This window comes from Chelonia mydas, chromosome 3 (genome assembly GCF_015237465.2).
Source record: "Chelonia mydas isolate rCheMyd1 chromosome 3, rCheMyd1.pri.v2, whole genome shotgun sequence".
NCBI classification, from domain to species: Eukaryota; Metazoa; Chordata; order Testudines; family Cheloniidae; genus Chelonia; species Chelonia mydas.
Window position 1 is genome coordinate 194,129,615 of NC_057851.1, and position 24,989 is coordinate 194,154,603.

The 24,989-nt window shown below is 42.7% G+C and overlaps 1 protein-coding gene across 12 annotated transcripts in view; it reads right to left on the reverse strand.

The window, feature by feature from the left end:
* Positions 1-24,989, reverse strand: part of PLCB4 (phospholipase C beta 4) — a 323,966-nt gene that overhangs the window by 106,635 nt on the left and 192,342 nt on the right. For all 12 annotated transcript variants that reach the window (XM_043544061.1, XM_043544062.1, XM_043544054.1 and 9 more), the window contains 5 exons: positions 18,460-18,540; positions 18,075-18,134; positions 16,385-16,528; positions 1,703-1,782; positions 652-705 (listed from right to left, as the gene is read on the reverse strand). In XM_043544061.1, the coding sequence (XP_043399996.1) occupies positions 652-705; positions 1,703-1,782; positions 16,385-16,528; positions 18,075-18,134; positions 18,460-18,540 (419 nt within the window). The remainder of the gene's footprint in view (positions 1-651; positions 706-1,702; positions 1,783-16,384; positions 16,529-18,074; positions 18,135-18,459; positions 18,541-24,989) is intronic.

The following is a 24,989-nucleotide window of genomic DNA, read 5'->3' on the forward strand; positions in this document are numbered from 1 at the left end:
GATGTCTCAGCCAGACTGCTCTAACAACTGCTTACAGAGAAATATATTGTTTTGTTCCATAGTTGCCTTTTTAATCTTTGGCAATAAGTAAGCCAAGACCTGCTGTGGGTTGTATACTGCATGGCATAAATATTGTTCCAGAAGTTCCTGTGAACACAAGAATAATTCTGGCAAAGCTGCCTCTTTTAGTTTTGCAATGAATTGCATTTCCCAATGTACCTGCTATTCTATATTTGCAATGGTCTGAAACATTTGTATGCTGCTATTGACAAAGCCTTTACAACCTGCCTTCTAACTACTGAAAAACTCATCCCTGAACACTCAGGGTTAGTGCCTATAAGCTGCTAGATGCCCTTTGCTCCAAGTAGATTTCCTGAGAGTTGAAAGCTCTTAACACTTCACAGGATAGGGCTCTTAATAAGAAAAAAAATCACTGATTTCTTTAGGAGTTTTTCCTGCTTAAAAAGAAGGAATAGAGCAAAAATGACAATGTCTTAGTTCCCATCCTGTTGTTTATAAATATATTACAACTATAAAATTAATATTATCCAAATATAATCAGCAAGCATATTAATATCATAAAATATGATCTGATATACATTACACAAAACATATGTGGCTAGGTTGCTAAGCTCCTCCAATTGGTCTTACCTCCTAACGGGAATTTTGCCATTTGTGTTTGTCAGAAACGCCAGCTTCATCCAGCTGAAATGTAGAAAGAAATGTTAAAAATTAATATCGTATTTATTTATTTTAGTAAAAACAGGGTTCTAGATATTTCTATTCAGGTTAATGGTGCCTGCCATCTTTGTGAAATGACCACAAAAAACAACAGCCATTCTAATCTTCGACTCATTAATGATCTTTTTGAAACTCAAAAAGACAATAAGTCACATCCCATCAGCCGGCCAGAGTCAGCCTGACCCTTAGGCGGGCATGGATTGTAAGGGAAGCAGTACAGAGCCCACTTCCTGCCACAGTGCCCAGACAGAACTGCAGTTCCTGCCTTCGGGGTAGTGCAGGGACTGCTTCCTGGGAATTCATAGCACCCTAGAGAAAGTAGGCCGGGCAGGCAGGAGACAAGTACCACAGCATCACTACCCCGCACAGTGGCCTGAAAAAGGGACAGGAAGTATGCTGAACCCGACAGAGGGAAGAGAAAGCCGAGGGTGTGCTGGGAAGCCCCAGGAGGCGTTCCGTCTGCTTCCTTAGCGCTCCCTGTGGAGCAGGGCATGGCTACAATGCAGAGCTGTGCTCCAGAGGCAAAATTCATCCCAGAATAATTAGAAAATCAGTACCTCCCTTGACAGACAACCTCTCCCTTGCTACATACTTCCAAAACCAGTATCGCTCATGGGGGTGACGTGTATGTATCAAGGGAAGAACAGACAAGACAATAATTAAAATCACACGTCTCAGTAGATTAAATGTATGCTTGTAAACTTTCTTACACTCTCTCAGGCAGACACCAAGCTAGGGACTTGGAAACTTGGATGTTTACAATGAAACACGAACCCTAAATGCGGTTAACACCGTGTATCGCGTGGGAGGTTGAAGTCTGAGGGAATTTTTCCTGTAGACTGTTTTGACAATTGCATTGGTTGAGCCAAGAAAAGAAAGGACAACCAAGACAGTTCATATAGGAAAATATGTGTCCAAAAAAAGATACACAGGAGGAAAAACAGGGAGGGAAAAGCCTTACTGTTTCTTGAGGCATGTCATTGGACTGACGTTGTTCGCTCTAAAGTTATGTATGATGGATCCAAGTCCTTCTCCCCATTGCTGAAAGACAAGAAAACACACAGGCACTCAGCTATGGAAAACAAAAAGGGGGAAAGCAGGCCAACCTAATCACTGGGCATGCCTGTCTCAAAGGAAAAGCTTTTCTCCTTTTCACGCAACTATACAAAATGTAGAGAACCTGACGTATAAAACTCTCTCCCAACCCCACCTTGGAAGGGAGAGCCAGCATCCAAACTGCATATTACACGCTAATATTTTATTCTTCGATAAACAAAGTCATGCTGGTTCCCATTTTTTCCCCAGCTACATAAATGCTGCATCTGTAGTGCCATTAAAACAGCTTATTGCCAGCAAAGGAAAGCTGCCCACTGATGGTTTTATTAAGCTCTCTATTTATAGACTGTATAAATATAAATCTCTTTCAGCTGCTGTTGGCAATATTAGCTATTCCTAAGCAACATTATACAATATGTGATGACATATTTAACTGGGTTCTATTTTAGAACAGAAATGAAGCAAAATATTAATAATCTATAGCAGACTACAAGGAGGCACAGCACGTGTGTTATGTGACGAACCAAATCTAGCTGCCTGTTACATATTCCATCATGCTTTCTTTCCAGTTTTCATCCTTAAAAAGTAAAACATTCCACTGACCATGAGGCTATCTTTCAGCAAACAGCAGTACTGCAGTCCTTACATAATTTCTTTATAAGGATCTATTTTTCAACTGTAGTTCACATCTTGACTTTGTTGATTTGTACTGAAAACGTTTGAGGATTAGGGCCTAAAATTAAAACCAATGGGAGTTGGCAATGGAAGCTTTGGGTGAGCAAGGACAATAAGATCAACCCCCAAAACAGCAGAAATCTAATGACATGACAGGCCAAGTTCTATCTCAGTTATGCCCGTATAATGCTGGGACTATTGCATAAACCAGTGGTTCTCAACCTATTTATTATTGTGGGCTGCATTTGCTGCTCTCCATGTGTTATGTGGGTCGCTTCCACACTATATATATATATATATATATATATACACACATACACACACACTACCTGTATGGCCCTGACGATGTCACACGGGCCGTAGCTGTGTGCTGATTGGGCTGCAAGCAGCCTGTGGATTGAGAACCACTGGCATAGACTATTTGCATCAGTGTAACTGAAATGGGGTTTGCTCCACTGTTCCCTATCAGCCTAATGAGTAGAAAGCCTCTCATTAAAGGCCAAATTCTGTACATGGAGCTTGAACCGACCACGTGTATGCCAAAATCTATTCTAGAAACACTTTATAAATAGAAGTAGATGAGTGTATTTTTCTTTTCATGAATGAGTGTTGTACGTATCTCTAAAATTTATATGAGGCAATATTGAAGGCTTGAGCAAACTATATACAATAAGTCTGACCTGTAGCCTTAGGTGGCTAAAATAAACTAAAAATGCCCGTCTTTAAACACAAATAGCTGCTTTAAACGCACACTGAAATTACACAGTAGTTGAGTAATTTCATAAAGCATGAAAACAGAGCCCTGACTCTGTTTAAAGGCATCATGTTGTGTTCTCAAAAACAAATGCCAAAGCTTTGCTGAAAAGACTTCATATGTGGTTCTCTCACCTTCTTTCCGCTGTGTGAATAAGACCCCTAAGGAAAACCATCTCTCAAAGTTTTACTAAGTACGCCTGTACTGTAGTCTATCAGAGATTGCTCAGTTCTCTCTCACTGTGGTATTTAAGCACTCTTTTACCTGGTCTTTCCTTTTTTTAAAATGTTTTTAAAAACATCCTAATGGAAATGATATGCTGCTGCTGCAAGAACACTGCGGTACCATTATCTGCCCCAGACGGAGCTAGATTTGTCTGACATTCTTGAAAAGCTCTTGACTCTCTTGGCTTTCAATAAGAAGTTAAATTTCAAAAGCCAGAGTGTGCAAAAATAACTACAAGGCAGCTAAACTAAACAAAATGCAAGTCATACAAATGTACAGTCTTAAAAAAAACAACAGGTTTTCTGCTACAACATGCCACCAGATGTCAGTAGAAGTATTGTGTACAATGCTGTCAATGCGAACACATGGTTAAGAAATAAAGATACATACCTATCAACTTGGATTTTCAGGCAACTATATTAAAGAACCAAACCCTTGTCCTTAGCTTTCTCTTGTATTCATCAGGACCAACTGCCCTGGGGCACCACCACTGGGAAAACCCAAGCCATGAATCACCTATCCAGCACTTTCTTGGTGAAACGATTAAGTCCTGCTTAGGAAGAATTCCCAAACAGCCCTTCCCCAACAGGTGAACCAAGCTTGGGGCTGCTCTATTTTATGCCAACATAAGTGGATGAAATCATAGAATATCAGGGTTGGAAGGGACCTCAGGAGGTCATCTAGTCCAACCCCCTGCTCAAAGCAGAACCAATCCTCAACTAAATCATCCCAGCCAGGGCTTTGTCAAGCCTGACCTTAAAAACCTCAAAAGGAAGGAGATTCCACCAGCTCCCTAGGTAACGCATTCCAGTGCTTCACCACCCTCCTAGTGAAAAAGTTTTTCCTAATATCCAACCTAAACCTCCCCCACTGCAACTTGAGACCATTACTCCTTGTTCTGTCATCTGCTACCACTGAGAACAGCCGAGCTCCATCCTCTTTGGAATCTCCTTTCAGGTAGTTGAAAGCAGCTATCAAATCCCCCCTCATTCCTCTCTTCCGCAGACTAAACAATCCCAGTTCCCTCAGCCTCTCCTCATAAGTCAGATGTTCCAGTCCCCTAATAATTTTTGTTGCCCTCCGCTGGATGCTTTCCAATTTTCCCCACATCCTTCTTGTAGTGTGGGTCCCAAAACTGGACACCGTACTCCAGATGAGGCTTCACCAATGTTGAATAGAGGGGAACGATCACGTCCCTTGATTTGCTGGCAGTGCTCCTACTTATACAGCCCAAAATACCGTTAGCCTTCTTGGCAACAAGGGCACACTGTTGGCTCATATCCAGCTTCTCGTCCACTGTAACCCCAAGGTCCTTTTCTGCAGAACTGCTGCCTAGCCATTCGGTCCCTAGTCTGTAGGAGTGCATGGGATTCATCAAAGGCAATAACTGGTAAATCATAGGGGAATCCCAGCCACACCATGCTATGCTGGTACAGGGCAAAGGAGTAGCATAAGAGCTCCTACGCCAGCACAGAATCACCCTTCCATTGGCGTGATGCTCCCTGGGCTGCTTACGCCAGCTTTTGGGCCAGACTCCCACCAGCTCTGCCACACCAGAGCATCTGTCTCCTTGTGTTCAGTTTGGGACTAGGTAGTACCACACATGGGTCAGCTGGTCTGTTTTACCCAAAGGCTACTAGCTTGCCTCAAATTACCTGGGGACGGGAGAGTCAAAAAAAAGGAGGACTGTGTACAAACTGCACTGGAGCTATATGGCACTGGATGAAGAACTGAGCTACCAGTAGGTTCAGGCATATGCTCGAAGGTGTCTGTACCCTGTGCATGAAATGTCACATTATTTGTCAGGCGGTCAAAGATCAAAACCTTGTGAGCCAGAAATCTTCTGCAAAGAACTAATTTTTAAGATTACACCATCAAATGAAAAAAGAGTCTGAATATACAGGACTGTGACAATGCTAAACTGGCAATATATAGCTTTTCCGTCACCAACCCATTCCCAGATTAATTGGAAAACAGGCTAGCTAATGTGTTGTCTCTGTAAAAGGGGGAAAAGGAAGCGTTTATACCTTTCCCACAACCTAAATAGTATCCTAAGGGCTAATCTACACTTAAAACACTGCACTGGCACAGCTGCGCCTCTGTAGCTCGTTTCAGTGCAGATGTTACCTACCCTGGCCGGAGGCGTTCTCCTGTCGGGATAGGGAATCCACTTCCCCAAGAAGCAGTAGCTAGGTCAACAGGAGCATTTTTCAGTCGACCTAGAGGTATCTACACCAGGGGGTTAGGTCGACTTAACTGCATCACTCTGGGGTGTGGATTTTTCACATCCCGAGTGACAGTTATACCCCCCTAATTTCCTTGCGAAGACCAGGCGTAAAATGGCCACACGAATCTGGGAACAACCCTTTTTCCTCGCTATCAGGGAACTACCAATTTGAGTTGTTCTAAATCAGTTACATGAAGGTGAAATAACAGCAAACACTCTGCAAAGACAGTCAAATCTGTTGCCTAGTGTTCAGCATCACCAAGCCACTAGGTATTGAAAGAATGACAAAGACCACTGAAAAAATCAAATTCTGAATTCAAGTAAACAAGGACACCGGCATAAAACCTGAATGACACAAACTGTTATTCTGGATTTATATCAGTGTAACCAGGAGAGGAATCTGTCCCTTAGTATCTAACCTTAGAGAAGCAATGACCATGAAACTAAATGGAAAAAATGAAGCAGTGGGCACAGAAACTACAGGATGAAGAGCTGAATGCACAACTAAGTACATGGAATGTGGAAAAAGATAACTGAACTAGCTCTGTTAAACAAAGAGCCAGCATTTCTGAATGCCTTTAAGTGGAAAAAATGAAAGAAACATTGACTGCAGAAGCCTGTCTTCCAACGTTTGCTGAATAACTCCATCAAACCCTTTAGAGCTACTCAGTGACCTTGCTTTGTCTTGGTTTCCTCAATGAAACACAAGCCAGCAGTGGCAGAGTGCACAGACTGCTTGATCTCTTAGCTCTGAATTAGCCATGGCCTTACATTTAACAGGATGAGATGCAAACTAGGGTCATTGAGAGTGACTAAAAACTGCTGTAACCTTCAGCTCATGCTATTCAGTCCAACATCATCCATGGTTTAGTTATAGATGAGACCTGTATTACCCAAATCGAGCAAGGAGATTCCACCTTTCCTGTGTCCATGTAGTTTCTCCAGTGAGGTACTCGGTCCAACATGAACACCAGGCTAAGGAACTAGGATGACGGAGTGGTTTTTTGCATCTGGTATTATCCCGAGGGGGTGCCTAGTGCCAAAGACTGATTTGTTAGAGTCCAGGACATAGTAATTTGTGGATAATATCTAAATCAACACTTCTAAGTGGGACCACTATCCATCCCAAATTAAGCAATTTTCCCTCCAACACAGCCTTGCCACCCACAACCCACACAACAAATCCATAAGCATTCCCATACCCAATTCATTCGTTCCCCATCTGCCTCACTACCAGCACACTCACAGCCCCAGTACGCCCCCTTTGCTTCTCTTCTCATGCACACACAGAGCTGCGTGGAAAGGGGCCTGATCCTGAGCTGCTGCTTCCAGACGTGGTCAGTGCCTCCTCTCCCCAGAAGCAGCAGCAACTGAGAGCGCAAGGAGAGGAGCCCCCAGTCCCAGAACTCCAGCAGTAGCTGCCCCTAAGGCCCAGGGTGGAGTCTCGGCAGAGGAGCTGCTACCTGCTGCATTGGTCCTTCACTGCTGAATCCCCACGTGCAGGGCTGCCTGGCCTGAGTGTGTAATGTGGAGTCCCTTGGTGGGCCACTGGCAATAAGGATTGAACCTGGGCCTGCTGAACTAAATGCACAAGCTTCTACTGTCTGAGCTAAAAGACTGTTTGCCAAACGGCTGTGCAGACTCATGAACCTCTGTGTGGTCCAGCCACTAGAGGGGAACAGAGCCACACTGTGGAAGCACCAGTTACATATGCATCTGTGAAAGCCCTGGGACTGAGATCATTTTAGTAATTTTGGTGGTGTACTGGCTCGGCAGCGGAGTTACAGCTTAAGCTCTTGTTTCAGGCTAGAGTCACCAAGATTAATGTCCAGGGTGACTCACACATCTCACTGATTTCAGGACCTCCACAGCAACTATGGGGCTATCCTTAGGAAGGGAAGAGAAGAGGTTAGTTTGACAAACTAAAGAGGCCACCTTCTGGATCTCATCTTTCACTGGGGAATCGAACCTGGGCAAAGGCCCTGTTTAGCTCGTGTACTGTCAATGAGTGATGGACCCGTTAGGGATTTCAAAATCCTCAGAGAGAATATACTGAGCATTCTGTTAGTAGTCTAGCAGGGAACCAGAACATTTTGTTCTCAACCATTCACACAGTGGACAATAGATCTCCTCTTCCTCAACTCCTATGTCCAGTCAGTCTTACAGGTCACGTCTGTACAATGCAGATTACCATATCTGCGACACACGAAGAAGCAACAGAAAGGAGACTAGACTAGGGATTTTGTAAAATTCATCCCATATCTGTCAACCGCAGCCAAGAGTTTCTGTATGTCGCTACTGAGGCTGTGCTATACGCTAAAAGAAAACTCAAGGGCTCGTTTCCCCCCACTTCCAGAATTTCATCTACAAAGTCCCAGCTAGCACAAATGTTCCATGTGGCAAGCAGTCTGATGAACCCAGATTGCTTCCACTCATTAACGGAGCGTTTCTTGCTGTGAGGAGTTTTCCAAACATGCTGAGGATCAGACCAACTGGATCTACACCAGTTTGGCTGCTTCTGTGGGAACAGTGTCAAGAACGGATGAGACAAATATATCAGGTATTTTGGTCTAGTTTCACCCAGTGCGATGAGCCCTTATCCATTGTGGCTTGTGAAAACCAGTGGGGAGGTATTGGGGCCATTGAAAGTCCTGCAGTAACACTTCCAAAAGGAACATAAAAGAGTGAGGGGAAAAAAAAAAACACAGCAAAGATCCTGGATGTCTTTTTCAATGTACAATGTAAAGGTTGGCCAGTAAGTGAAAATTAAGATACTGACAGATCTTATGAACATGGCATTAACATATCCCGAGGGGTTGGTGTTGAAACAGCAATACACAGCTCCCTGAATGGGGAAGTAACAGTTTTGTACTGAGGCCTTGTGATTCTCTGGGAAGGCTTACTTACCACCTCACCTAGATACCATATGCCACATTCCAACACAGTGCAAGAACTACGGAGATACACAAGAATGCTTGAAAATGCAGGAAACCAAGCAGAAAATAATCAAATCGTGATGAATGTAAGAACAATGAAGAATAATAAAACATTGTGCTTCTGTAATGTCCTTCTCTGAGGAACTCAAGGCGTTGCAAACATTTCTGAACTTAGCCTCACAGCACTCTTGCGTGGTGGGCGGGTATTATTATTATCCTCATTTTACAGATAGGAGAAGCTGAGGTACAGAGAAATTAAGTGACTTCACCAAGCTCCCACAGGAAGTCTGTGGCAGAGCTGGGAAGAAAATGTATAACTTCTAACTTCCAGTCTTGTGCTCTAGCTATAAGATACCAGCTGACTGAATATTACAACAATATTTGACCAGCTTGCTTGAAAGGTTAGAAACCCTGATTCCCCTTTGAATGCAAGCTTCCAATATAAAATATGAATATGGCCCTAATCCTGAAAACACTTAAATATGTGCCTATCTTCATGTGTATGAGTAACCACATCGAAATCAATAGTTTCTGGATATACAATAATTTCAAAGTATTTGCAGGACTGAGGCCTAAATCACTAATGATTATTCCTTTGACAGGGACAAAAGAATCAGCAGATTTCCAGAATTCTTTCCAGATATATTCTGCAGTTTTCCCAAGGTAGTTTTACAATGCACATGCATGTAAAATAAGAGAAAACAATCAAAGATACAGAGAAGTTCTTTAAAAAGAAAAGGAGTACTTGTGGCACTAACAAATTTAGCTCACGAAAGCTTATGCTCAAATAAATTTGTTAGTCTCTAAGGTGCCACAAGTCCTCCTTTTCTTTTTGCGAATACAGACTAACACAGCTGCTACTCTGAGAGAAGTTCTTTATTTTTCTTTATAAGGGCTGTGGGAATCTGCTGCTGTTCCCAATGTCTCTGGCTGTACTTGCGACCTTCCTGCTTTGATACACATCATCACTGCTCTTCAAATGATTATTAAAATGGAAGCCCCCTGGTATTACAGGGAGATCATTTTCCAGAACCAGACTACATCTCTGCTACACTGGAAAGCAGATCCTTTCTCTAAAGTGCTCTGTGTGGAAAACAGTGTAGCAGCCTCTGCTTTCTGATCATCCGCATTTACAGTATTTCTTTCTTCCATAAGTCAATTAACCATAAAAGTTAATGTGCAATATACTATCCATACCAATTGTTAAAACACTGCCCACTACAAAGTTTATAATTATGCTGAAAATCGGCATGAGTTGTGACGGTTACTAAATGCTGTTGATTGTGAAACCGAGCCTATCCGCTCTGTGATCAGCTATTTGCACTGAGGTCTTGCAGGGCTGGCGGCCTGACGTAGCATCTTTTTGAAAACGCTCTATCCATTATATAAATCTATACAAATTTACAAGGCAATATTCATAACCTTTCAGAAGCCAGCTAAAATTAAAATGGCTGCTCCTCGCTAGCAAGAATAGTTACTGATAAATTAACTCAACATCTCTATTCCGCATTTATACTGAGTGGGATTAAATTGTGAAAAATCAACAAAATAAATACAAACGCGACCAACAGAATTTGTCACCTTACACCAAGGATGAATCGGTCCCATTATTTTTACCCATAGTGTTAGTAACACTTGCCAAAGGAAACTGTCTTTTTGTTCTGGGTTTGTACAGGACCTAGACCAATCTATGACTAGGACCCCAAGGTGCTACAATAATACATATAATAATAGCCAAGACAGCTGACACAGTAAGCACAGTAATAAAATCACTGAAGTTACAGAAGAACTATTTGACAGAGAGAGTATTACCTAAATATTTTAGCTGATGCCTATTACAATTCTTGTGACTCTTATTCTTGCGATTCTCTACTTAGCCATTAACGTCACACTCAGCCTTGTTTTCACTGCTAGAAAAAAGGAGCAAAGTAAACTAGGCAGAGTCAACCTCAGGCTGGGGTATAGCACTGATATTGCCTAATTTGCCATCTGGTAAAACCAAAGTATTTTGTCTTCACTTGGGATAGCTCACATGTTCGTTACCCTGAGGTAAAATGCACCTTTTTTAGCAGTGAAGACAAGGCCTCAGTGGTCTCACAAACCTAGTGATTTATTCTTCAGAGCAGACTAAAAATGAAGAACCAGAATAAAATCATGAACGTTGCTTCTCTTTTATATGTAAATCTTTTGGGTTACATTCCACATCACATCTCCAGAGTAGGGTTGCCAATTTTGGTTTGATGTATTCCTGGATGTTTCATCACATGATATAATCTTTACTTAAAGAGTAATCTTGAATTCCTGGAGACTCCAAGGCAATCCTGGAGGATTGGCAACCCTACTCCAGAGATAAGGAGGCGGAGGTCTGGACTCTAAACTACTGCAGGAGCCACCATAGTCCTTACTGTAAGAGATGCTTTTACTTATGGTAGCCTAGTCTGAGCGGCATATGGACTGCTTTGCAGCCCAGAATGCCCTAGGCTAGGGCCTTACACTGCTCCTGCACTAGGGGAATTCTCCCCCAGTCTGCCACAGCCCCTTTACCCTGCCAGAATACAGCGTCCATTGTACAGACCAGGCCTCAGAAAGGCTACCTGGTAAATGAAGTAACTTAAGCCCAATCCCGGGCGACCACGAAATTTGAGACCTACAAGCAGTTGATGCAGGTGGTTTATAAAGTTCAATATGCAAACTCGACCAGTCAAAGCGTCGCTTTAGGAATACAGGATGAGAGTCTAGTCTCAGTTGTGTTGAGTTCAGTGGCGGTACTCTAGGTTTACAGCTCTACAATTCAGATCAGAATTGGGGGCCATTTTTGTACTCTCCACCTTTTTTTGAACTCTACCCCCCAAATAGAAATGAGAATCTCATTTTCACTGCTACGGAATGAAATTCTGCTCTTATGTATCTGTAATTTATCTTACCACATGGAGAAGCTAAGCCTCTGGTTAAAGTTACACAGTTATGGTTACAATACATTTACTAGAGGGTCACACACATTGTTGCTTCTGTAGGCTGACCTCATTGCACACCCCGGAGGCTCCTTACATCCCTCCATTCCCCCTCTCACAAGTTCCCTGGCTGTCACCCTCCCATCCCCTTTTATTTCAGGGATTCCCTTCAACCTTCCACCCTCTGCCTCATTATGGGGGCTCTGCATGCCCTTGTAAACCGTTGGTGCTTGGTAGACCTCCCCAAGTTGTGATCTTTACTGTGGAAAAGTGGCTAAAACTTTATCAAACATCACAATAATCTATAACAAGTGTTGAGTGGAATAGGTACAAAAAGGAGAGAGACAGACTGAATTAGTCCAAACGAAAAGGCCTACTGATCAAACTCAAGGTATACGTTAAGATCATGCCTGGTAAACAAGGAAAGTGTGGGACTGGAAATCTGTGAACCAAAATTGATGTGTCCAAAATTAGGCCTAACTGATGAACAAACTGATGGCCGGCTATGTTTCCCATCATTCCCTTTTCAGGCCCCCATTAACTAAAGAGAGACTTTGTGGGGGAAACTAACTAACTAACTGGGAGACTGGTGGACTGGAAGGAACTAGCTTTGTCATCATGACTGCCACCCTCACTATCTCCTGGGACTCCAGGAGCCACTATGACACCATTAGGCCTCTGGTGTTCTGATCCTGAGAGATGTCCTGACCAGACCGGTCCAGAGAGAGGGAATCAGATGATATTGCCATCTCCATCGGCTCTCGCTAAATCCTGACCACCACCTAAGATGTGAGACTTTGGTTCCTGTTGTCACCCCTTCCCCATACCTGTCATTTTCCTTCCCCACCTTCTTTTGCCTTCTGTTTTATAAGCATCTGACTTAGCCAGTCAGGACTGCATATTTTGCAACACTGCTGTAAGCCTGTGACCACAAAGACAGCTAAAAGCAATGGCCTAAATAGCCTGCCACCGGTACAAGTTAGCCAGGTCTCAGAGTAGCTGACAAGAGCACGTGCTATGCCTGTGTTTCTTCCACAGTGAGATTTTGCAAGTGAAGATACTGGGTTTTTTTCTTCCATTTTCTGTTTGTTTTATTTTGACTTCTAGGACATGGGATGGGACTTTAACAGCAGCAGCAGGAACAGCTCCAGCTTACCTCAACTGACTTTTCTCTTTCCCCCCCAAAAAGACGACTGATTATTCTACAAGCAGGGAACAAGCTTAGTTAACACACACAGGCTAGTATGAAATGGCGGCGGGGTGGTTGGGGGTTAACTTCCCTGATATCTGTTGGATAACTATTGCAGCGAAACATAACATGGCCTGAAAATTCATAGCATGTGTAGAGAACAATTTTGATTCAGAAAGTTGAGGACACAAAGGCAGTCAGTCCATTTTGGATCTGGTTTTGACCAACAGGGATGAATTAATCGCGAACACGAAGGTGGTTGGGAACTTGGGAGGAAGTGATCATGATTTGATAGAATTCAAGATCCTATGGAAAGGAGGAGATGAGAACAGGAAAACAAGGACACTGGACTTTAGAAAGGCGGGTTTCAATGGACTCAGAGAAATAGCAGGGAAGGTCCCATGGAAAGACCAGTTAGGAAGAAAAGGAGTCGAAGGAGACTGGCAGTTCTTAAAAGATGTAACACTAGAGACTCAACATCAAGCTACTGCGATGCAGAGTTAAGATACGAGGAGCCACAGGAGGCCAATGTGTCTGCACAAGGAGCTTTTTAGCTATCTGAAAACCAACAGGGCTCCATACAGGACATGGAAGGAGGGGCATGTCACCAAGGAAGTATACATGGGAATAGCACGAGTATGCAGGCACAAAATCAGGAAAGCCCAGGCAAAGAATGAGTTACAGCTGGCAAGAAATGTTAAAGACAACAAGAAGGGGTTCTTCAAATATGTCAGACAAAAAAGAAGATCAAGGACGGTGTGGGTCCACTGCCTAATGGAGGTGGTGAGCTGGTAAAGGAAGATGATAGGAAGGCAGAGCTGCTCAATGCCTACTTTGCTTCAGTCTTCTCGCAAAAAACAACATGTGTTCAGCAAAGTTACCATAGACAATAAAGGGGAAGAGATGCAGATTGGGATAAGTTAAAAAACACGTCAGAGATCTTCTGACCAATTTGAATGAATTGAAATCAGCAGGGCTGGATGCTGTTCACCCCAGGATACTGAAAGAATTAGCTGAAGCCCCTGGCAATAATATTTACAAACTCTTGGATGACAGGAGAGGTCCCGGAAGACTGGAGAAGGGCTGACACAGGGCCCATCTTCAGAAAGAAGAAAAAGGAGGAACCAGGGAACTACAGACCAGTCGGCCTGACTTCGATATCTGGGAAGCTATGAGAGCAATGTCTAAATCATTCAATTTGCAAGTACCTGGAGGATGACGGGGTAATTGCTAGCAGCCAGCATGGATTTACCAAGAACAAATCCTGCAAAACCAGCTTGATTTCCTTCTTTGACAGAGTAACTGATTTAGCGGATAGGGGGAATGCGGTGGACATAATATACTGGACTTCAGCAAGGCTTTTGACATTCTGATAAGTAAGCTGGAGAAATGCGGGCTCGGCAGAACTACCATTAAGTGGATACATAATTGGATTAAACAACCACAAACAAAGAGTAACTATTAATGGAATGATGCCGGATTAGAGGGAGGTTTCAAGTACAGTTCCACAAGGATTTGTTCTGGGTCTGGTGTTGTTTAACATCTTTATTAATGACCAGGATGTAGTTAAGAAAGCACACTGATCAAGTTTACAGACAACACAAAGCTAGGGCGGTTGCCAATACTTTGGAGGACAGAGCTAAAATTCAGAAGGATCTTGACAAATTGGAGAACTGGGCTATGGACAACAAAATGAAATTCAACAAAGACAAATGTCAGGTGCTACACTTAGGGAAGTAAAACCAAATACAGAATGGAGGATAACTGGCTTGGCAGCAGCACTGCTGCGAAGGATCTGGGAGTTCTGGTGGGTTTCAACCTCAGCATGAGTCAGCAATGTGACACTATTGCCAAAAAAAAAAGCAAATGCAATTTAGGTTGCATTAACAGAGGCATAGCATGAAAGTCTTAGGAGGTAATAGTACTGCTCTACACGGCACTGGTTACACCTCAGCTGGAGTACTGTGTCCGATTTTGGTCACCAATGTCTAGAAAGTATGGAGAGAAACTGGAAAGGATCCAGAGGTGAGCGACAAAGATGATCAAAAGGATGGAATGCAAGCCATACAAGCAAAGACTGAAGGAATTGGGTATGTTTAGTCTGGAAAAGAGGAGGTTAAAGGGGACATGATAGCACTCTTCAGATACTTGAAAGGCTGCATAAAAAAAATTGGAGAAAAGTTGTTCTCTTTTCCCACAGAGGGCAGGACAAGAGGCAATGGATTCAAACTACAGCAGAGCAGATTTAGATTAAATCCCAGGAAAAACTTCCTTCCTGTAAGAACAGTAGGACGATGGAACAGACGCCTTGGGAAGTTGTGGAAGCTCCTTCACTGGAGGTTTTCAGAAGGAGGCTGGATAGCCCTCTGTCTTCGATGGTTTAGCCACAACAAATCCTGCATGTTGGCACAGGATTAGACTAGATGACCCTTTTGGTCCCTTCTAACCCTAAGATAGTTATTACCCTTTTTAATCCCATCCAAGACACTCTCAAACTAGGCTTTTTCTTCCTACTACAGACTCTCTATAGAGAAGGGGAACATGGGATATTGTTAAAACAAGAGACTTCCTTAATACTGTACATTTTGAATGCTTTAACTGTTTTTCCTTCTTTTTCCGTATCTTTAATAAGAGAGTAAAAAGATTTTTAATAGTGTGTTTTCCATGCTAATAAGCAGGCCGAGGACTCTGTATTCCAAAACCTTGAACCTTGTTTAACTGTTTAGTGTTGTTCAGTGACAGGGTCATGTTAACACCCTGGACTCTCTGGGCCCCTTTATTCCATCAAAAATAACATAACAGTGCTCCCCTATTTCTCTCTTCCTGTGTCCACGCCAGGGTCCCCCATTCCCACCTCCCCCCTATGCCAGGGGCTCTCTATGTGCCCTCCACTTCCACCTTCCCCCTCTCCTAGGGTCCCACAATCTCCTCCCATGCCTGGGGCTCTGCATGTGCCTACATTCCCCCTATGGCCCTATTCCTTCCACTACTCTCATATTTTTTCTGTGTCCTTTTTTTCCCCCTTCATTTATTTTTCTTTCAGAGTGTTACTATTTTATAACTGTACTGGGACTAAGCTGGTGGGAGGGGGATGTGCACTGCCAACCTGTTCTTTGATCGGTAGGCAATTTGAAAGGTGGGTGAAGCTGCTGGCTCAGCTAACCAGATGCCAGGGGGTTCCATGTGTCACCCATTTCCCCCTTTCTGTTTTTCTGATTGTGATCCAAATCAAGAAGGTTCTGCCCATAAATGCCTAAAGCATTCCCTATATTTTGGAACTGACCGGATGTGGTGTTGAAAAGTTATGACAGACAAACAGAGACATGCTACTGAGTTGAGTGTTAGACCTCACTTTGCTTGGCCAGCAACAATGGTTGCAATGAATGGTCAGGCTATGCTTTCCGTCTACGAGGCTTCCAATAATAAAAAGGAAAGAGGAAGCGGAAAGCCAAGGGATTTCTGTACATCTAGACAGAAAACACAGGTGTGACTGAAGCTCGAGTAGACACATCTGAGCTAGCTTTATTCTAGCTAGCTCAAGTACCAGTCGTGATAAATCTGTGGCAGCATGTGCTTCAATGCAGGCGACACCTTTCCCCCCGCACCCGGCGCTGTTTAACCGTGGAATACCTTAGCTACTTCTGCATTTTCTGCTACCATGTACGTGAAGCTGATGTTCACCAGATCTGTGCCACTGCAGACACACACTATCCGCCCTTCCAGCTCAGTTTCTGCTTTTCCCACAGTCTCAAGAACAGCTAGTATTTTGGGATCCTGTTAAACGGAAAAAAAAAAGACTTGTCAAATGCACAATACAAAGATTAAGCTAAAAACACATCTCAGGTTCGCATGCATTAAGACTGTAAATATTTCCCGGTCACCTTAAATGAGTTGTTTCATTTAGAATCTATGGGCATGATTAGGAAAAAAATCTAATTTAATAATCACTGACTGTGGCTGAATCCTAAAAGCAGAGAGGTAATTGCAGTATTTTAAATACATTTCAGAAAATTACATATATTACCTTCACAGAGAAGGGAAATGGAATACTTTTAAAGACTGGCAATAGTTTATGGGAATTCTTAACTCTATCTAAATAAATTATTCCAATCCAAATCAGTAGTGACCAAAAGTTATTATTTGCATGGAATGAGTGGGTGATTTCTATCCATTTCTTAGCAGCAAATCTGGTGCTCTTTGGTACCTTTGCTGGCAGTCAAGAGCCATAGATTTAATAAGCCTGGAGGCTGAACTATTCATAGAAACTGGGAATATTCTGAAGCATATTTGAAGTTTGAAGCATACTCGTGGGGTATCATGGGGAAGTCTGCACTGCCTTAGCCCATGACCTACTTTGTTGGCTGAAGATTTCAGTCTATCACCTTGAAAGAGAACTAACTTCGCTAGAAAAAATAAATCTATGATTAAAGTGAAAAATCTATGATTTTTAAGTAGAACCATAGTCTGATTGAAGCTTTTGTATTTGACATCACTGGACAACTAGATAGCAAAACTCTTAAAGAGACACTGAAGCAATTATGCCCAAATTTCATCTCAGAAAGATGTCTAAAATCCAGATGCATTTTAAAAAGAAATCTTAAATCTTAAAGAGGCACTGAAGCAATTATGCCCAAATTTCATCTCAGAAAGATGTCTAAAATCCAGATGCATTTTAAAAAGAAATCTTAAATCTTAAAGAGGCACTGAAGCAATTATGCCCAAATTTCATCTCAGAAAGATGTCTAAAATTCAGATGCATTTTAAAAAGAAATCTATATTAGAAAATATTTTAAAAGCTACGATTTCTGTAGAACCCTCAGGTGGTCCCTCTGCAGATTGCCTTTGAACCAGCAGTTAATAATCACAAGTCCCAGAGCTGTCGTGACACAATTGATCATTTAAGTATCTAAAACAAGGAAGCAAACAAAAATTTCTGATTTCTATGTCAATGAAACATAGGAACACATCTTGAATGATCAAGGACAAAAATTAAACCAGAAAATATTTTCAACCTCCTAAAATGATATCATAATAATTCAAAATAATTTGAAAACCCTTGACAGGATCCTTTTAATATTCAGTGCCCAGATTTCACAGCCTCTTGGAAGGTCAGCACTGACTTGACATTGCAATATTATAAAACCTTGACACTGAAATAAACTAAAACCACTTAATCTTAAAGCTAAACATTTTAGGCTATGATTTTACGAGCAAAGTTGTACGGGCGGTATTTTGTAACAAGCTGCACTGCATTCCCCACTTCACCTTCAGCTTAAACACTCTTTGTTTAAAAGAACAGTAAAAACTAATTACAGCGTACCTTTGGTACAGCTCCAAGACGAATACTGTTGATCAGGGAGCATTCTAATACCTGTCCTTCCTGGAACGGCAAGAGAAAGCAAGTTAGCTAAAAGGTCTGGCGAAACACAGTGCAGACACAAATAGGAATTGAAGCAAAAATAAACAATGAGTCTTAAATGCAACTGCAGTTAATTAACACAAAACAGTACATTTTCTTTTCACATCTGTTAATAATCTGTCAAGAATTGCAGTTATGTAACTTCTAAAAACACAGGAGCCAAGCTATCTTACTGTAAATAGTTACAAAGCCACATGTAATTTTAGTGATTAAAAATTAGCCTGGAAACAAACCAAGTGCAACAACATAGGCAGACAGTAATGTTCCTGGTACAACAGCACTGTACCTTTCCTTCACTTTTCCACCTTAGGAAAAAACCAAATTCATCCACTTGAAAGAGACAGTTTGGTTCAAAGACAAAGGACTCCTGTTGAAAGGGAAACACAACAAAATATTTTGGTGATGTTGACAAAATATTGTCAGGCATTCATTTGTAGCTCAAAACTAAAGATCTTTTACCTTTTCCCCAACTGCCTTGCAGTATTGCCAATCCCAAGCATTCAAAAATAAGGAGTTGATCCCCAGAAATCATGAGATTTTTAAAAATAACAAATATTAGAACTTTTTTTATTTGACTTCTGGTTTCTGAGACATTACAGCAGACTCCGTTCTCATTTTCAGGCCTTTGTCAACAGCCACAAGGGCTAGAAACTTCTCTTTCTAAATGAAAGCTGATTTTCTCACCTAATCACAGGCTTCCAGAAACAACCTCACCAAATATTGTGAGGCTTGCAAGAATTGGCAACTGCTTGGGGTCAAACCACCACATTTTGCAATGACTTTTGGGATTCAGGGGAAGTGCTTTCGCAAAAGCTGGACCCTCACAGAAGAGCTTCTAGAAAGTACACACAAAAATATATTGCAAAGTGTTAGTCTGGCAAAGGAGATAGTATATAAAGCAGTTCGGAAGGAACAGAAAACCACAGAGATTAGATTGAAAAAAAAAGAGCAGTCAGGTCAGCCTTACTAAAAACACAAAAACTAAAAAAGTACACCCCCCCACCCCCCAAAGTATTTTAATGTCAGAGGTGAAACTAAAAGGTAAGGAAACATCCCACTGTGCAGAATCAGTCATTTTTAAAGGGAACAAAAAGTCCAGCCCAGGCCAATCTTTTTTTAATTAAAAAAGATTACTTTATAACAAACGGCAAGCATGTGTGTAGGCAGCAGCGATGCTGTGACCGACAGAGGGCAGCACTTCATGTGGTTTGGGACATTTCCCACACAAAAGGATCATGCGGACAGGAGGATTTCTAACTTCTCTGATTCAGTTAACACCATCCCACAAGCCCTCCATGCAAGGAACACCCATGTAAGTTAATAAGAGTTTTGCTGCAGGATGGGCCACAAAGCAGCCAGACCTGCCTACTACTTCGCTCCCTTGACCCAGAACACATTCAGCATCGAAGAGCATCTGCCTCTTAAATAATAGCACTGAGTACATACAGCACTTTTCAGCTTCAAAGCACTTCGCAAATATTAATTTCTGCGGCATCACTGTGAGGTAGGAAACAATTATCTTCATTTTACAGATAGGGAAACAGAGAGAAGGGTTAGAATTTGCCGTAGATTCAGAGACAGAGTCAGAACTGGATACGAGGCACTTCCTGTGCCCTCTCCTATAGCCAGGCTGCTAGTCCACACCTCACAGCTTACTGCCTTTTTCTTAATCCTTGCACTTCATAAAATGTACCAGATGCAAACATCCCAGAATCACTAGTTTTATAGCTCACGGGTAACCCTGTAAAGCTGCATCTATAAAAACTACAGCTAGCCACCTGTTAAAGGGAGAACCTTTTAAAATCTGCATGGAATAGAGCAGTGGTTCTCAACCATTTTGGATTCAGGGCAGGACCCATTTGTAAATGTTTATAGCCTGTCATGACCCAGAAAATAGTCTGGGGGGTGGAGGCCCTGGGGTGGTTTTGGTCTGATCTTGCCCCCTGGAGAGGTTGAGTCCTCTCTGGCACTTACCGCACGGTGGCAGCTCCTGTGCTGTGGGGCTGGCTGGATTTGGCTCTCTGCGCCAGGAGTTGCAACCTCCTGGGTTGCAGCGCCACTCAGGTATAGGCCCCTCCCCAACTGGACCAAATTTGCGTGGGTGGAGTTGTGACGTGGCTCATGGGGTTGCAGTGCCACTCACTCAACTTTGGCCTACCCGGACTCCTGTCATCGTAACAGCTGGGCGGAACTTGAGTGGTGCTGGGACCCCAGAGGTTGCAGCGCCTGGAGCAGGGAGGTGAACCCAGCCAGCCCCATGGGACAGGAGCCGCCACGCGACCCTTTGAAACGCTCTAACAACCCAATTTTGGGTCCCGACTCAGGTTCGGAAACCCTGGAACAGAGGGTCTCCTCAATAAGCAAGGTCAATGCCCATAAAATGGGGACATGTTTCGTTGCTTGTTGCACCCCCATGTGACTAAAAGCTCTCAGTATAAAAATAACTTTTCCTACAAAGATGGCCACATAAGCTGCACTCAGTCCAACGTCCACTATTTAGCATGCACTGGTTCCATTAACTAATTGCTTCTGCAGTTTTTCTTCTAATACAGTGAGGGAAACACCAGCTACCACAAATTCTAGACATTACACAGTCCAATACCATTGCTAACCTTTGACCATCAACCTTCTCCACTAAGATATTCCCAAAAAGCCTTTCCAACATTCAGGTGTGGTACTGCCTGGCCCAAAGAGAAAGGAAGCATATCCCACGTGGCCTGTAATTCCTCTCGCTGATGTATACCTCTAGCACAGTGATCCAGACTTCGTTCGAGACCTTCTAGTCCCCCAGTGAAATTCCATTTTGTGAATATTGCTTCCTTGGGAGGCAGTGTGGTCTAGGTGTTAGGACACTGCACTCAGACTCAGGAGCTGTCCCCTATTCGCAGCTCTGCCGCTGACCTGCTATGTAAACTTGGACCAGTCACTTCACTGGGTCTCTGCTGTGCATCTCTGCTTTGCCTGTTTAGGCTGGAAGTTCAATATAGAAGTTCAATGGGAGCTGGGTGCCTAAATCCCTTAGGCTCTTTCGAAAATCCCAAACTAAGATTATAAATCCTTCGCAGGAGGGCTCTTGCTATGGGTATGTACAATGCCTAGCACAAACCTGGTTAGGATATCTAGGCATTACTGTAATTCTATTAAATAAATAATAATTTCCCAACCAACCACAAACTTGATGATATCATCAAAGGGGCTGGGCTACCACGCAGATGAGTTACAAGTGTTCTGTAGCAAAACTGGGTAAATTTACCATACAGTACTTACAGCAAACAATAAGGATACAGAACACCGCATGTTTTCTGCTTCAAATAAGGCAGATAGGACCCCTGCTAGCAGTCAGTGTAAAAAGAAGGGCACATGATTCAAAACGCCGTGAATGCAGCACAGCACTTAATAAAATCTGATTTATACTTACAACGGCAATGCCTAATTCCATCCCCAAATGTCAACATTGATTAGGTAGGTGAAATTACTAGCAATTAAAACAAAGCTCGGTACTTTTCCCATCCTGAAGAGACCCACTGCTTCTGAAACCTGTTCCAATGTTAAACGCTGTACCGTTCACACGGTTCATGCTGTAAAAATGCAGCCCTGGCTCTAGCCGCTAAACAGAGGTGAACTTATATATGCCACATAACTGGCACTGGTGCCTTTTATTTCAAGGTTGCTTTGGACTGGTGACTTCTTCCAAAATTCAGCTGCACTCAGCTACTTCTTGCATCTTAGAATCATAGAAGTGTAGGGCTGGAAGGGACAGCGAGAGGTCATCAGATCCAGCTCCTGAGCTGAGGCAGGAACCTTCGACCAGCATTTCTCAAAGGCGGCCACCAGGGGCTTTTCTTGCAGCCACAGCTTCCCGGGCAGTGATGGGGGGAGTTGGCAAAGCAGCGGCCCGTCCCCAGGGGCCACCAGCAGTGGTTGGGCCCCACCCTCCTCTGGGGAGACACAAGCTGGAGGAGCAGGCAGTCAGCGAGTTCCCCACCTTCCCGGGGGCTGTGAGGTTGGGCTTCTGCCCTGGGGTGGCAGGCTCCAGACACAGGGCTTCGGGCTCTGTCCCCAGGCTCTGTCCCCTGGGTGTGGGGTTTTGGGCTCTGTTCTCTGGTTGCCTGGAGGCAGGCTCTGGCCCGAGCTCACCCCCACCACCAACTCTGGTCCCCGCTGCCTCCCCCAGTACCTCATCGCCTATGCCCCCACTGCCTCTATATCCACCTCCCCATCCAGGGATTAATTTGTCCCCGAGCTTGCCAGGGTTGAGTAAGTCTGCTGTGAAAAGTGATATTAACAAACATACAAATATCACTTTTCACAACAGACTTCCTAATAGCTAGCAAGTCTTAAAAAAAACAACCCCAAAACAAACAAGAAAAAGGACAAGAACGTTCAAAGCGCCTTATTTGTGTTTCTAGTCTGTTTAGGTCCAGTAAAGAATAGAGACAACTGTACATTATTTTTATTATTGAGTCTGAAAAAACAAACAAACAAACCCTACATAGATAAATTACAATGATTTGGGCATGTATATGTGCATATTTATTTGATTTTCCTAAAGTTAATTAAGTATTTTAGGAAAAATGGTCAGAGCGGCCACCAGCAAGAGTTGGTGGCCGCACTCTGAGGCCACCAAAAAATTTGTCGTGAGAACCCCTGCCTTAGACCATCCATGACAGGGGGTTGTCTAAGTTGTTCTTAAAAACCTCCCATGATGGGGATTCCACAACCTCCCTTGGAAGCTTGTTGCACAGCTTAACTACTTCTATAGTTATCGAACATTGAACCTAAAACTCCCTTGCTGCATATTAAGCCCATTAGTTCTTCTCCTACCTTCAGAACAATTGATCACCAGCCTCTTTTAAACAATCCTTAACATATCTGAAGACTGTTATCCAGTCCCCCTTCAGTCTTCTTTTCTCAAGACTAAACACAAACAGGTTTTTAACCATTACTTGTAAATCAGGTTTTCTAAAGCTTTTATCACTTATGCAGCTCTCCTCTGGACACTCCAATTTGCCCACAGCTTTCCTAAAGTGTGGCACTCAGAATTGTACACAGGTCTTCAGCTGAGGCCTCACCAATACCAAGTATAGCGGGACAATTACCTCCCATATCTTATGTATGACACTCCTGTTAATACATCCCAGAATCATATCAGCCTTTTTCGCAACTGCATCACTTTGAATATGGAATTGAGTCAACAATTTGTGATCCACTATAACCCCCAGATCCTTTTCAGCAGTATCACTATTTAGCTAGTTATCCTTATTTTGTAGTTGTGCATTTGATTTTTCCTTCCTAAGTGACAGGTTTCAGAGTAACAGCCGTGTTAGTCTGTATTCGCAAAAAGAAAAGGAGTACTTGTGGCACCTTAGAGACTAACCAATTTATTTGAGCATGAGCTTTCGTGAGCCACAGCTCACTTCATCGGATGCCTCCGATGAAGTGAGCTGTGGCTCACGAAAGCTCATGCTCAAATAAATTGGTTAGTCTCTAAGGTGCCACAAGTACTCCTTTTCTTCTTCCTAAGTGAAGTACTTTGCACTTGTCTTTACTAAATTTCATCTTGTTGAATTCAGACCAATTCTCCAACATACCACAGTCAGTTTGAATTCTAATCCTGTCCTCAAAGTGCTTGCAACCCCTCTCAGCTTGGTGTTATCCACATTTTTCATAAGCATACTCATCAGTCCATTATCCAAGTCATCAATGAAAATGCTGAATAGCACCGGATCTAGGACTGACCTTCGTAGGACCCCACTGGATATGCCAGCCCAGTTTCATGGGGAACCACCGATAACTACTCTTTCAGTATGGTCTTTCAACTAGGTGTGTACCCATTTTATAGTAATTTAATCTAGACCACATTTCCCTAGTTTGCCTATGAGAACGACATGTGGGACAGTGTCAAAAGTCTTACTATAATCAACATATATCACATCTACTGTTTCCTCCCTACTCCCTAGGCCAGAAATCCAGTCAAAGAAGGAAATTAGGTTAGTCTGGCATGATTTGTTCTTGACAAATCCAAGATCACTATTCTTTATAACCGTATTATCCTCTAGGTACTTACAAACTGTTTAATAATTTAGTCCAGTACCTTTCCAGGTACCAAAGGTAGGCCAACTGGACTATAAGTTCCTATGAGCCACAAGTTGTAACTTGTACTTAGAAAATGTTTGCCTGCCTTTAGAAGGGACTGAATAACCAACCCAGGACAGCCAGGAACCTTTTGCTTTATCTTGTACTATGCAAGCGAAAACAATGTTCATAATGGGGTGACCATTATAAACATTCTTGAAAGCAAAACCATACACATTCTGTTGGATCAGCTGAGTTCAATTATTTAGCATATGCTAAATTATTCAAAACAGCATTTACAGAATGAAAAATAAACAATTTAAGATCCTTCTTTCAAAGGGCAACATTTACCAAACATGTTTCCTATTAGTTTACCTAATCCAGCACTGAAAGTGGGGGATAAGAAAGCTAGGTCTATCTTGGCAGATGACTATGATACAAATGCTTTTTGTTCACTTCAGGAGATTAAGGAAAGCATAATATCCCTGAAGGCATTTCTCAAAATACCTTTAACTTAGAGATTTTCAGGCAAATAAAAAAAAGATTAAAAACAAACCTTAGTAAAACTATTTTCATAGGCAAATTGATGCTGAATATAAGGCAAAGGTCTCTGCCTTTTATTCTGGAAGCTTATATCAAATGTTATGTCCCACTTTCCTTTCCTTCAACAGACCTGGATTAAAGTGCGGCTGAAAGCAGGATCATATTAATCATATTCCAGATAAAGCATAGGTCGATTGA